The sequence below is a fragment of the Sinocyclocheilus grahami genome, unplaced genomic scaffold (assembly GCF_001515645.1).
Source record: "Sinocyclocheilus grahami isolate Dianchi unplaced genomic scaffold, SAMN03320097.WGS_v1.1 scaffold150.1, whole genome shotgun sequence".
Taxonomy (NCBI): domain Eukaryota; kingdom Metazoa; phylum Chordata; class Actinopteri; order Cypriniformes; family Cyprinidae; genus Sinocyclocheilus; species Sinocyclocheilus grahami.
In genome coordinates, this window is record NW_015505329.1 from 2,446,552 (window position 1) to 2,461,653 (window position 15,102).

Sequence of the window (15,102 nt, forward strand, 5' to 3'; positions counted from 1 at the left end):
ATATATATATATATATATATATATATATATATATATACCTGATTTTGAATTCTTTATTCTGTGTCCGCTTCAGCGATACCGTGCGGCTTTATCACACGTCTGCACTTCTCCACCACAGGTCTCACACTGCAGGGCGGCCGAGCGATAGGCCTTCCACACCGCAGCATCCTGACGGCACACTGTACCTCCACCTCTCCTTTCCTCCGCCTCGTCACGGTTGATATCTCCTACGCAGACCCAGCCGCTAGACGTCCCACTTCCAGCACTGCCACCCATACTGACGGCCCACTTCGAATGGTCCCCTGTAGCCTTAAACGTAACTCTCTGGCCTGGGGAAATGAGATCTATGTTGAGGACCTTCCAGCTTGGAGAGCAGTCTGAGGGAAGGATGCCCGTGGAGCGACGCCAGAACTGAACCAGCAGGTCGGACTGAAGTGTAGGTGCCACCCAAGAGTGATACAGATCTGATTATGAAAGAAACAGAGAAAAAGTGAGTATTACTTCTTATTTTTTATAAAATGCATAGACTGTAAAACACAATTTTTCGAAGTTGTAAATAAAACAAAGATTATTGGAGTATTTTACCAGAAAATACTATTTCAGTCTTTCTACTTAAAAAATTCACATTAAATATAATGTGTTACACTGCAGTTTCTTTGTAATTATTTGTGAAATTTACCAGCAATTTCTGAGTTAAAACTGTTTTTAGTAAATCTTACATCTATTTTTTTTTTATTTTAGTGAATTAGGCATGTTTTTTTTATGACTAAAATTAATGTGACCATTAAAATGGAGTCCAGAAAAATAAACCCCCAAAATAAATCCAAATACCAGTCAAAATTATGAAAATATGTTAAATAAATAAAATGTAATATTTTAATTATATACCATTATAAAATATACCATATACCATTTTTAATAAATAAAATAAAAAAACGAATAAATAAATAAATAAAATGGAAAACTTAAGCAGATATCATAGGGCTCTAGGTGTGTATATAAGCTGAACTTCTCTTAACTTGGCAAGTGTTTCATGGAATAAAATAACAGCAAGATGCATCAGAACTGTCAAATATGTCAATCTAGTAGTGCTGGGCGGTATGACCAAAAATTTATATCACTGTATTTTTCAAAATTATACCGGTTTCACGGTAAATGGCGGTATTTTTTTTTTGATGCATGACCGGGTGTTAACCATATTTTCTACTGATTGAGAGGAAATACTGCAACATATCGACTTAGAATGCCCTATTTTACGGTCATGATGAGTGAATATTGTCAAAAAATACCACACTAAATAGCGACTAAACACGACCCCTTTTAATACATGTTAACCAGGAGTCACTCATTTATAATCGCGGCATCGTCTGATAAAATCAACATGCATATACACTAAGGAATTAGTGGGATTACTATGCAGTTGTTTTGGCTCTATTACTTTTTTGTCTCATGCAGCGCACTGCCTGCGTCTGAGTAACAAACTAAAAAAACCAACAACAAACAAAAAAGTGCATGTGATATTAACAGAAGAACTACGCTCATATTTATAATTCCAAAAACAATCAGTAAGCGACAGGTGCTAGGAAATGCTGTTTTGTACTCATTTATTGACGAGTCTGTTGCGGTGCTGCCAACTGAAAGCGCTGCTTCTCTGCCGCTCACGGCACAAAACAGACACCGAGAGAGGTGACACTTCTCCAGGAAAGTCAGACCTTGCGTTCGCGGGACAGCACTGGCGAAATCTTCCAACTGAACCATAGCTAAGGTTTATCCAAAAAAGTCGCTAGGTTTGTCAGTATGAATATTCTATGGGAAAAAAGCCACTAAATGGGTCTGAAAGTTGCTAAATCTAGTGCTAAAGTCGCACTCGTGCCTCGTGTGTGTGTGTGAGACGCGGGAGCTGATGCTAGGGGGCGGTGGATATTTGTGGCGGTCAATGTGGATATTGTGGATGAGTTCTTCTGTGTCATCACGTTCTATTAGTTCTACAGCTTCAGTTTCTGAACTTTCACGCTTAGTAACACATACAGCTGTTCCCTCACCACAGTGCAACAGTGAAACGGGACCCCTTTCAAACAGTGTCGCGTTCAGAACGGTGTTTAAGCGACATACCGGTATTGCTGTATTTTAAAAATTCATATAATAACAAAAATTAACACCGGTATTCGGTATGAACCGGTATACCGCCCAGCACTACAATCTAGTACATATTTACATAGAAAAATTATTTTAAAAACAGTGCAACAGATGAAAGAATCCATCCTCAACATGACCAGAACATATCTGTTTAACAAAAATAGCTAAATGTTTAAATCTTGATTAAATGGGTCTGAAAGTTGCTAAATCTAGTGCTAAAGTCGCACTCGTGCCTCGTGTGTGTGTGTGAGACGCGGGAGCTGATGGCAGGGGGCGGTGGATATTTGTGGCGGTCAATGTGGATATTGTGGATGAGTTCTTCTGTGTCATCACGTTCTATTAGTTCTACAGCTTCAGTTTCTGAACTTTCACGCTTAGTAACACATACAGCTGTTCCCTCACCACAGTGCAACAGTGAAACGGGACCCCTTTCAAACAGTGTCGCGTTCAGAACGGTGTTTAAGCGACATACCGGTATTGCTGTATTTTAAAAATTCATATAATAACAAAAATTAACACCGGTATTCGGTATGAACCGGTATACCGCCCAGCACTACAATCTAGTACATATTTACATAGAAAAATGATTTTAAAAACAGTGCAAACGGATGAAAGAATCCATCCTCAACATGACCAGAACATATCTGTTTAACAAAAAGAGCTAAATGTTTAAATCTTGATCGTTTAACTCATTTGGCTGCCGTTAAAGTGTCACTTTCACCATTACATCAGTATTAAAAATGAGTCTTACCATTGGCAAATGATGCACCTTTTGCAAAGTTAATGAACTCTGTCCCAGCCAGTGAGAGGAGTGAGACACTGCGATTGGATGGCGAGGAGGAAGTGTTGTCCCATCTGCCCAGTGTGTGTTTACAGAGCTGAGCCATAGCAGGTACAGCAGCGGCCAAAGAAGCAGGGATGCTGCAGTCATATATGTGAGGCTGATTGATTTTCAACTGCTCACCTGTGGAAAACATATATCACAGAAATAAAATGCATTACAAGATATAGATATATACACACACACACAAACATATTACTGAGAAATAATTACATTCCATAAAAATATATTACAGGGAAATAAATTACATTATATAAAATTATATTCTATTAACATAAGATAGACAAACAACAAAATAACAAAATAAATCAAATTAAATTAAACTACAATATTAATAATAATGGCAATAATAATTAGTATTTTTATAATTGTTGTTGTTTTTATAATTATTATTATTGTTAATATTCTTATTATTATTTTACAACAACAACAACGATAATAATAAGGAAATATATTACAGAGAAATAAATGACATAATATGAAAATCTATTACATTACCATAAGACAAACCATAGAAAATAAAATAAATAAAATAAACAACAATAATAATAATAATAATAATTATTATTATTATTATTGTTGTTGTTGTCTAACTGTAGGCTGGTTATGGTATCCAAGCTAATACTAATAATTAAAAATGTTTTGTTAAAAGTTTTGTTGTTAATTACCATATTACTCACTGTTTTACAGAATAAATAAGCCGCTTGAAACCATGTAAAGGGGGTTTTAGGCACTTCTGAAACATACAGCCTTGACTCGTACAACCTTTCCCAACCCTGTTCCTGGTAATAAACATGACTGTATGAGACAATGGATCAGATGCCTTGTGACAAAGCATTATGAAATATGTATGTGCACCTAAAGCCATACATTTGAGTTTCAGTTTGATCTTGCTGCATGTGTGTAAACAGAAAAAACTTGTTTGGTAAATGTGATTCTAAATCTCAATAGATTTGACAAAGATTTATAATTAAACCTTGCAATGGAGACGCAAACTCTGTTTTTATACTTCTGCAAAACTGGCAAAATGTGCAGACTACAGAACAGGATAAGCAGAGTAACTTCTCTAAAATCAGCCAGAAAATGACTGATAATGAAAGAACAGAAAATGGTTTAAGCAAATCTGAACGTTTCATTTTTTTAATTTAGATAATTTATGTAAAGAGTGTGACCTGTACCTCATATAAAGGCCCTACTGTTCTACCAACAGCACTTTGACTGTCATTAACTAAAGTCTTCCCATCCATCCATCCCTCACTCTCTCCATCCATGAAAAGATACTTCAGCCCCTCCTGCACAGGCTCATGATGCAGGTGTGGGAGTTTGTACAAGTAAAACCTGGTAAGGAGAGACAGAAATAAGGGAAATATGACCCTTCACATCGATGATTACATTTTACATCGATTATATTTATGTATTAACCCACACTGTAAAAGATTTAATTCTTCTTGTAAATAAAACAAATATTATAGAAATATGTGTTACAAGAAAATACACCATTTCAGTTTTTCTACTTCAAACTTTCATGTTAAATTCAATGTTACTTATGGTTTCTGTGTAGTTATTTGTGAACTTTACTAGCAATTTCTGCGTGAAAACGTTCAAAGTGAATCCTACACCAAACATAACAAAATATCTATCTACTGTAAATTAAGAGAGAAAATAATTAACCTATAATAAATTATATTACATTTGTTCTATAAAAATATTAATACAAATACTATTAGGCTTGGATCTTGTCAGTCCACCAGAGAGCGAAACTCATGTTGTCAACTGTAGCAGGTCCATTAGTTTCACATGCGGATATAGAATTGTTTAGTGGATAGAATGGCATTTAGCCCCTAATCGTAATGGGAGGGGCTTGGTGACTGAGCGTTTGTTTTCTTTGTGGGTCGGGTAATAATTATTTTCTTATTTGAACTTTCCACTGTGCATTTTCAATTCAATGCTATTAAAGTTTTTCAGTGTCATTATTCGTGTATTTAATATTATTCACAGCGCTGGTAAAACAGTACGAAGGAGACTTTGTCACGAGGTAACTGTTACTTTTCTCAGCGCCAATCAGGACGAACCAATCACAGTCGATTATGGTGAGTTGATCAGGTATTTTTTTATTTATTTATTTTTTTAGCGATTGCTGGGGCGGATTTCCATTTGCATGCCAGATAGCAATCCTTGGAATTTATGTATTTAAAATATGCAAACGTTTTACTGTTCAGTTGTCTCTAATTAAGCACTAAAATATCCTGAGTTTTGAATGGAGTCAATGGAGTGCTCGGCATCCTGAGCGCCAGTGCGCCTCCTGAAGGAAGACAATTTTTTTTATTTACTGCCATACTGATAAGTGCAGCACGAGTGAAATAACCGCATCTGAACATTTCGTTTGTGAATATTAATTCGGATACTTTTGGTTACAAACAAAGTACAGCCCTTCTGGAAGTGCGATTTGATCTAATTAATATTCATAAGCACGGGGAATCTACACGCAAAACAACACGAAACGTCTATCAGAACAATTATTATAAGAACTATTATTGTCCTTTTAGTAGGTTTTATTTTTGTAACTTTAAGAAATGCTTCAACATCACTCGTAATAAAATAAAATCGATTCTGTGCTTCTGTCTGAAACTTCGTATTAAAGGGGTCATATGATGCTTTTTTTAAAGATCATTATTTTGTGTATTTGGTGTAACAGAATATGCTGACATGCTTTAATGTTCAAAAAACACATTATTTTTCAAATACTGTACATTATTGTAGGTCCTCTATGCCCCGCCTCTCTCAAACGCTTTGTTTTCTACAAAGTCCCTCCTTCCGACAAGCGCAGTCTGCTCTGATTGGCCAGCTGACCCAGTGCATTGTGATTGGCCGAACACCGCAAGCACTCATCGGAAATGTAACGCCCCTTACCATAATTGGAAATGCTTCATCTTTCAAAATAAATGTACAAAATAAATGTAAAGACAGAGCCCGAAAGGGGAACAGAGTCACGTGACAGACACAGAGATGAAACCTCCTCTCCTAGGTTCACGAAATGGTCGTCCATAAAATGCATTGCTGTTCTGTTGTAAGTAATCTTAAAGATTCCTAAATGCATCTACTTTCGGAAGGCCAAATAAAGTGCTTTTGCTTTCGCCTAGAAACACACAGCGTCTCCCTGACATTCTGCTTCAACACTAACTGCGGTTACTGAAACCACGCCTTCTTTCTTTGCGTGCACATTTGGGCGGCATTATGCAAATATCTCCACATAGTGAGGTAGATATGTGGGGGCGTGTTAGAACGAGCCGTTTTAGGGGGGCGTGGCAGAGTCTTAACTTTGATAAAGAATATCTCTTTGGTTTTGAGACTTTAGTCTTTGCAACTTCAGGGATCTTATCTATGCACAATCAGCTTGTATCACTCCAAAGAGTAAGGAAAACTTGAAATCGCATCATATGACCCCTTTAATGCTGATGGCAGTTTGAAGCCAAGCTTGATCTGCTTATTAAGCAGTTAATTTAGCAAAGTAAGAATTTCTTTATTAATTTCCTTCTTCTGAACTTCCCTTCTAGGATTAGTTTTTGTCATCAGAAAAGTATAGTGCGGCATAATTTAGAAACGTCTGTTTTGCCAATTTCCATATTATATTACGAATCACGTTGCTTTTAGACTCTGTATTTTCTGCAATTACAGTTTAAGACTAAGACATTGTAAACATATAGGCCTAAATTTGAATAGTCGTGCATATTAGTTGATGTAAGCAGACAAAATATATATGAGTGTCCCATCTGACAGATTTAAAGTCACACTCATTATGTTTTCATTTAACGAATGTTTCTCTTTAAGAAATTGTATTTGATTATTTATTTTTTATTTTTTTTACCACAAGAGGTCACTGCGGTGTTTTAAAAACATAATCTTATTATCTTCACACCACGGTGAGGCTGTAATCGTAGTTACATTGATGAATTCACAACCATGAGCACACTATAGCCAAATAGATTTTCCTTTAGGAGGGTTACTATGCCTTCACAACAAATACTACAGTACAACTCTTGTTCCTGTAATAAAACCATAGTTTATTTCTATAAAAGGTAGTTTTACTTCAAAAGATCCCACAGTTAAACATGTTTATGTAGTCAGATCTGAGCAGATTTCAATAAAAACAGTTCAGTATTTTTTACAGTAGTAAAAGGGAGTTTTACTTGTGGTTTCAGCTATTTAAGTAACACAGTTAAACTCTTGTTCCTGTAGTAAAACCATAGATCATTTTAGTTAAGTATTGTGGTTACTGGTTTTAGTGTGAATACATAAGTTACTCTATGATTGCTGTGGTAAACCCATGGTTCATTTTCATAAAAAAATATCTGGTTACTTTTTTTTTTGAATTCTCTTGACACCTCCAAAACAGATTCTTTGAAGTCATGCTAATAATTAATCATTGTAAGCACAAAAACGATACGTTCCCTGTCATAAAATTGTAAACAACTTTCTGAAAAATGGCAGGGCTAAGAAACCATTTCTAGCCTTTAACATAAGAAAAGATTGATTTTTTTAATTAAGGAAGGCGGCAACGTGAATGTGTTTTAAAAGACATGTTTCCTGCTGCCTCGTTTCCTTTTAACATGTTTTGTGTGTGAACAGGAGGGATGTGGATTATTGCCCTGTGCACCTTGCTGAAGGTGGCGTAGAGTTTCACTGGAGACAGAGACAGAGACAGAGTTTAGAGGCTCAGAGAGACGGGAGGTGAGACAGTGGGATGGCCAGCCTGTCACCACCCTTCAACTTCTGCTTTCTCTGGCTCAGCGTCCCACACTGTGCGTCTGGTGCCATTCAGCTCCCTCTTCAACACATGTGCGGGTCCATGCGTCCACAGACGGCTGTCAGCACTTGCTGAAGAACATCAGAAACAGGTAGTGTTACATCAAAACCAGGTAGGCTACTAATTTCATGATTATTCTTGAAGTTACTTACAGTCTTTCTTGTTTTTACACACAAACAGGGCTGAGATGTGGGTGCACATAATTGTGACCTCTGTACTTCTTCTGTCAGGTAATTTTGGACAGGTATCTTGTGTTTTTATACAGATAAATGGATGCATTTTGCAGCTACTCTGACTCTATTCTGTGCTCTTATGTTACCTGAGTGTCCTTGGTGCACAGGTTATTTATAATGTATCGATCTGTGTTTTTTCCTGGGGTTTTTTTTTTCCACTGGAGTCAACAGCGCACACCTTACTAAGGTCAATACCCGGCCTCTGATTACTCTTCTGTTGCTTTATAGGAGTCGGGGCAAGTAAATGGCTGGTGTATTTCTCCAGGACGGACATCTGCGTTTGGGCCGGGACCACGGTAACGCTGCCGTGCCGCTATGATTACCCCTCGCACTACAGCTCCACACGGGTCACATGGTTTCACATCTCTGCAGAAGGCAGACGGGAAATCGCCTACCATACTGATGGGAATCTGTTGAGCCCCTCGTACAGGGACAGGATCAAATACATGGGGGGCCACAAAAGATGCAGCTTGCAGATCACGAACGCGAAGCTGAGCGATGCAGGAACGTACCATTTCAGATTCGAGACCGACAACCAGCAGGGCCGATGGACCTCTCCTGATGCCATCACACTGTCCGTCACAGGTGAGGCTATATTTTAAAGGTTATTTTTTATGTTAAATAATATAAAAACCAGTTTAATATGCAGATGCAACTATAGACTACTGTTCAAACGTTTGGGGTCAGTACAGTTTACAATACTTTTATTCATTAAATTGATCAAAAGTGACAGTAAAGACATTTGTAATGTTACACAAAAACTCAAATAAAATAAATCAAATCAATGTTCAAATAAATGTGAAAAAAAATCACGTCACAATTATTTTCAATGTTAATAATAAAAAGACATGCTTGAGAAGCAAATCAGAATATTAGAATGATTTTCTGAAGGATCATGTGACACTAAAGACTGGAGTAATTATGCTGAAAATTCAGCTTTGCATCACAGGAATAAATTACATCTGAAAATATATTCAAATACAAAATAGTTATTTGAAATTGTAATAAAATGTCACAATACTCCCGTTTTGAATTATTATTATTTTTTAATTTTTTTCCAAATAAGCATAAGAGGCCTCTTTTAAAAACATTTTTAAAAAATCTTACTGACCCCAAACTTTTCAGTGGAGTGGTAGCTTAAGTAAGCCAGTGTTTTTTGGTGGGCGGGGCTACCTGATTTTTCGACCAATGGTGGAAAGAGTGTGATTTACACAACCACCTAGAAACGCACTAGTAACCACAAATCAACAGCCTGGCAACATCTTCTAATTGTAGCAAAAGTTTTGCACACATTTTCTGTAGAAAATCTAGCAATTACAGAGAAATTTAAAACTTTTTTTCTTTTGTTGTTTATTTGCATATAATTGTGGAGAAAACCCACTTTCCTGTTCCTAAAATAATTTAGCATGTTGCATGGACCTAATGTAGTGAAATATTGTCCTGGTTCCAGAGCTTCAGGTTCATGTACATCCACCGAGAATAGGCAACATGTTTGCTGCTGGTGAGACGGTCTTTCTGAGCTGTGTGGCGCGAGGCTGTGCCGCCCCTGGCAGGAACTTTGCCCTTTATCAGAATGGGATCAATTTGGGTCAGTCCAACAAGCTGTCAGCCATCTACAACTTTGACAGTCAGCATGCAGGTACCTACACCTGCCGTCCAATACCACCTCAAAACGTTCAGTCACCGGGAGTCACCCTGGCTCTTGGATGTGAGTATTGTGCATGGATATAGACAATAGTTCTGTATGTGTAGTAAAAAAAAAATATATATATAAAATGTCATCATCATCATATTAGTATTATTTCTGAAGGATCATGTGACACTGAACATGGTAGTAACGGCAAAACGCAGCTTTGTCACAGCAGGAATAAATTGCATTTTAAAATATATTGAAATAAAAAATAGTTATTTTAAAGTGTAAAATATTTCACAATATTACTGTTTAACTGCATTTTTGATCAAATAAGTGCAGCCTTGGTGAGCATAAGAAAAAAGAAATAAATGTTCAACAAAACATTATTGAATAGTACATACTGCATATGGTAACATCTAAATTAGCTGATTTTATACATGTATTATTCAATATCAAGTAAAAAAAGCTATTCAAGGAATCAGCTGTGCATTAAATATTGTGTATTAAATACATAAAACTGTAAATACAGTAAATTCTACTGTCAGCCGCGCTCTCCCATTAGAAATTGCATTTCACCTCTCTCTTTCTCTGTGTCTCAGATGCTCCTCGCTACACCACGATACAGATCACCCCCCGAGAGGCAGTCAGAGAGGGCGATTCGGTGACTTTGACCTGCAGTAGTGATGGAGCTCCGCCAGCAGAAAGTTTTGCCTGGTTTAAAGAAGGAGAGAGTGGCAGTGTGCCAGACAGCTTTAGACCTGAGCTGAGATTGTGGAGTTTGGACTACAGGGACCATGGAGAGTACTTCTGTGTGGCCCGTAACCCGCTCGGCACAGACCGGTCCAGACCGATTTTACTGAATGTTACCTGTAGGTTGTCTCTATTTTTATGTAGCCAGAAAAAAAATGATTTAAGCAGTGCAGGTCTGTTTGCATACACTTTAAAAAAATAAAGGTTCCAAAGGGGGGGTTGTGTGGCAATGCAATAGAAAAACATTTTGGGTTCCCCGAAGAACCTTTCAGTGAACAGTTAATAAAAGAACCATTTCTTAGTTTAAAGAATATAATATTCTAAAGAACCTTTCAGCATGCATCTCTAAATATTGAAGCTTTTTAGCTGCAGGATGTGCAGTTTATCAGTGAGTAGGATCATTTCCTGATTTCCTACTTTGGAAATGTCACCAGACATTTGAACTTTTAATTTCCCTAATCAGACATATGTTTCCACTGTTGCTGATCTGATGTCTTTGTGAGTGCAGAGATTTATTTCAGTCGCTGGTACTTGTGTAATAACTTTGATTTTGGCAGGACATTATGTCACATTGTCTGTCTCCCTCCAATAGATCAAAGTTCAAATCAAGTGTACAAATATAGGGCAAATCGGGAAACCACATGATGCACAGCCATGAAAGGAGTATTTACTTCCTGTTGTCACTTGTTAAGTCAAACATCACTAGTACTACTAGCACTGGTCATACTTAAGTCAAACATCACTAGTACTACTAGCATTGGTCATACTTAGGGTTAGGGGTGTGTTTAAATGATTCAGTATTAAACTTTGGTACGTGACTCATCCCACATTGTTTAGGCCATGGGCATGATTGATACCGCACATTGTCCAGTTTATGTAGGACACATATGCTACTTCTTTTCAAAATTTAAAAATTTCACCTTGTAAATGATTGAAAAAGGGAACCAAACCATATCTAAGTGGGTCATTTTGGAGTGAGCAATAAGCAATCATCTAAAATACACTAGCAACCACATAGCAACATGTTAAGAACTTCTCAGAACAAAAAATAAAAACATTCCAGAATTGCAAGATATGAATGTGCAATTACGAGAAAAAAAACAACTAAGAATTGTGAGATAAAAAGTCACAATTACCTTTTTTATTCATTGGCGGAAATAGGCTTCCACATTAAATTGATCAAAAGTGAAAGTAAAGATCTTTGTAATTTTATGAAATATTTCTATTTTAAATAAATGCTGTTCTTTCTATTCTATTCATCAAAGAATTCCGAGAAAATGCATCATGGTTTCCACAAAATATTAAGCAGCACAACTGTTGTCAACATTGATAATACATTTTTCTTGAAAATCTGATTTCTTTGTGCACTAATGTCAGTCTCTGTAGAATAAATATTTGAATTGGGACGCAATTCACATATTTATAACAGACTAAAAGTATGCGCGCTGGAAACAAGATATACTTTTCAGTATGTAGTAAGATACTATATCATAATGAAATAGTCTTTATACCACCGGGCATTATTATTATTAGCTTAATTTCCTATCTCAAAATTAATTATTACATAACTTTTAGGTTTATACTTTTAAAAAACTCAGCACCTTTGCTCAACAAAAAAGTCTCAGCCTCATCTTCTTCCATTGCACAAGTTATTAATAACAACATTAACCCAAAAACAATCATGGATGTGTTTCAAAAGTTTGAAAATCTATACCAGAAATAGTATTGCATGACAGGCACTAAATGCTAAAGTTGTATAATGATCTGTGATTTGTGATGCACTGATTGTAGTCTTGATATTAAATGGGACATCGGATGCCCAAATATGCGTAAATATGCTAATACGGGACAGTCCGTCGGCTGTCGTGGGCGGGACCTAAGCACTATGACGTCATACTGCTCAGAAAATCAAAACGGCTTGATAATTGAGTCTGTATCAGTTTTTTGGGAATTAAAAAAAGGAGTGAATGGATTTCTATCAATGTAGAGTGGTTGTGTCCACACAATGCTAAGACACATTTATATGCAAGCACCATGTACAGTAAAAGTGAATTTTGCATCCGATGTCCTCTTTGAGGATGGATAGTATATGAATTGAGTCATACTCTCCAAACTCATGAGTGTTTTATTTTGTGCCTGGTTCAGGAGGAGCCGGAGGAGATTTATGAAAGCAGCCAACCTTCCATCGTGCCCCTGAAAGAAGCTACTCAGAGCGCTGAGGAACAGGAAAAAATCAACTACATTACGGTGCATTATTCTCGCATGCCCAGGTTAAACACAATCACACAGTCCATGTGTGCTGGTTTGCGCCAGTCTTCTGTAATGTATTAAGGCCATAGATGTTGTGTTTGTCATCTTTATTTACAGTCGGGAACAGGCGAAGGTCACAAACATACCTCTAGATGGAGAGAAGAAGCTCAAAGATGGTCCTAATGCTGTTTATACTGTTCTTGCCAAGCAACCGAGAGAGGAGATGGAAGAGTCTAAAGTCTAAAGCGGTCAACTGATGGAAGAAATTGTGAAACCACAGGGATTTTTTTAAACTACATGTACTTACAGCGCATGAGTGGAACACTTGATGTAGGCTGAATGTCAGAGACTTGAAAATAGGCCACACAAGTGAAATCTCCACTGTTCTGTTCAATTGTGTCCAGCTGCAATTTGCTCTAATAAAATTCAGCTGCTCAAAACTAATTTTGGGGTCAGGAAGATTTTTTAATGTTTTTACAAGAAGTATCTTATGCTCACCAAGGCTGTATCTCTTTGATAAAAAATACAGTAAAAACAGGTATATTGTGAAATATTATTATAATTTATAATGACTGTTTTTGAATTACTTTTTAAAATGTAATTTTCCTCATCAATCCTCCAGTCTTCAGTGTCACATGATCCTTCAGAAATTCTAATATGCTGATTTGCTGCTCAGGAAACATTTCTTATTGTTACTGATGTTGAAAACAGTTGTGCTGTTGACATTTTTGTGGAAACAGTGATACATTCTTTTCAGGACTCTTTGATAAATAGAAAGTTCGAAATAACTTTTGAAATATACATTTGAAATAGACATTTTTGGAACATTATAAATGTTTTTACTGTCACTTTTGATCAATTCAATGCATCCTTGCTGAAAAAAATGTATTTCAAAAAAACTAATTTGACTGGCCCCAAACATTTGAACGGTAGTGTATCCGCTATATGTCCGAGTGTGATACGATTAAACCCATCATTTAAAAAATAAATCATCCCACTTAAATATTAATTAATAATTAATACGAATGGTAACATTACAATAAGGTTCCATTTATTAGCATTAGTTAACTGCATTAGTTAACATGAACTAACAATGAAAAAATCTTCTATATTAAATTTATTTAATGAATCTTAATATTAAACAAACAATATACTAGTAAATGATTAAAATGAAAAGTTGTATCTGTTATTATTATTTAACAGACCTGAGCTAACATGAACTAGCAATAAATAGCTGTATTTTTATTAACAAAGATTAATAAATACTGTAAAAAAATCTATTGCCCATTTTAGTTCATATTACTTAATGCATTAACAAATGTACTATATAAACTATATATATATATATATATATATATTGTATGGGTCAAAATTATAGCTTTTTCTTTTATGCCAAAAATCATTAGGATATTATGTAAAGATTGTGTTCCATGAAGATATTTTGTAAATTTCCTACTGTAAATATATTAAAACTTAATTTTTGATTAGTAATATGCATTGCTAAGAACTTCATTTGGACAACTTTAAAGGTGATTTTCTCAATATTTAGATTTTGCACTCTCAGATTCCTCAACTCAAATAGTTGTATCTCAGCCAAATATTGTCCTATTTATTCAGCTTTCAAATGGTGTATAAATCTCAATTTCGAAAGATTGACCCTTATGACTGGTTTTGTGGTCCAGGGTCATATATATATATATATATATAATTTATTATTTATTTATTTATTTCAACCTGGAACTGTGTGAAGGTTCTTCATAGATTCAAGGGTGAGTAAATAGCAACAGATGGATAGTAATTTTTTAGGGTGAACTATTCCTTCAATGAATATTGCTTTATCTTTAGGAAGTGAGGTGTTATAAACACTACCAAGTGCTTTTATGATTAAAATTATCTGCAGAAGAGGGCAGTGGTGGAAAGAGTACTGAAAAAATATACTCAAGTACCATTACCTTCCAAAAAATGTAGTGTGAGTAGAGTAAAAGTACTTGTCCAAAAAACTACTTGAGTAAGAGTAAAAGAGTAGCCTATTTAAAAGTACTCATGAGTAGATATATTTTAAAAACGTTGTACATTCTGTAATTCACATTATCTTGTTGAAGAATATCTTTCATCCAGCAGTTTTAATTTTGACTGCCAACTCTTTAAAATACATTAAAAAAGCACGGAAACAGTATTTAAAATGAGTGCCCATTTCTCTCCAAAACGGTGGCAGTTTTAGCGTTTTGCAATAAAGAAATAAAAATAACTAAACTTGATCATTTATGTTACAATTTTAACATAAATGCACATTGTTCTAGAAGGATGGCAAATTGTTATGCTTTTAATACAATTTGTAAGGGAAAATGCATTAAATAGCGAGTTATTTCTGAGGAAACTTTTTCAAAGGAAAACACACACGCGCGCGGTCTCAGTGAATCAGCTGCATCCACAACTGAACGGAACAAAACGTGTT

At 35.8% G+C, this 15,102-nt stretch overlaps 2 protein-coding genes across 2 annotated transcripts; one reads left to right on the forward strand and one right to left on the reverse strand.

Moving 5' to 3' along the window:
* Nucleotides 1-25: 25 nt before the first annotated feature.
* On the reverse strand, nt 26-3,136 carry dnase2 (deoxyribonuclease II, lysosomal). The gene is made up of 2 exons (XM_016281549.1): nt 2,888-3,136; nt 26-464 (listed from the first exon to the last, which is right to left on the reverse strand). The coding sequence occupies exons 1-2, from the start codon at nt 3,111-3,113 to the stop codon at nt 70-72; spliced, it is 621 nt and encodes a 206-aa protein (XP_016137035.1). The 5' UTR covers nt 3,114-3,136; the 3' UTR covers nt 26-69.
* A 4,658-nt stretch (nt 3,137-7,794) lies between these two features.
* LOC107592178 (hemicentin-2-like) lies at nt 7,795-12,916 on the forward strand. Its single transcript, XM_016281580.1, has 7 exons — nt 7,795-7,872; nt 7,962-8,011; nt 8,243-8,599; nt 9,465-9,722; nt 10,247-10,509; nt 12,543-12,667; nt 12,765-12,916. The coding sequence occupies exons 2-7, from the start codon at nt 7,969-7,971 to the stop codon at nt 12,889-12,891; spliced, it is 1,173 nt and encodes a 390-aa protein (XP_016137066.1). The 5' UTR covers nt 7,795-7,872; nt 7,962-7,968; the 3' UTR covers nt 12,892-12,916.
* Nucleotides 12,917-15,102: the final 2,186 nt, after the last annotated feature.

Coding starts and splice junctions, on each gene's coding strand:
- dnase2 (XM_016281549.1), bottom strand. CDS start 3,113: ATGTTTTCCACAGGTGAGCAGTTGAAAATCAATCAGCCTCACATATAT. Junction 465..2,887: donor AGGTGCATCATTTGCCAATG/GTAAGACTCATT, acceptor TTTCATAATCAG/ATCTGTATCACTCTTGGGTG.
- LOC107592178 (XM_016281580.1), top strand. CDS start 7,969: ATGTGGGTGCACATAATTGTGACCTCTGTACTTCTTCTGTCAG. Junction 8,012..8,242: donor CTCTGTACTTCTTCTGTCAG/GTAATTTTGGAC, acceptor GTTGCTTTATAG/GAGTCGGGGCAAGTAAATGG. Junction 10,510..12,542: donor CCAGACCGATTTTACTGAAT/GTTACCTGTAGG, acceptor TGCCTGGTTCAG/GAGGAGCCGGAGGAGATTTA.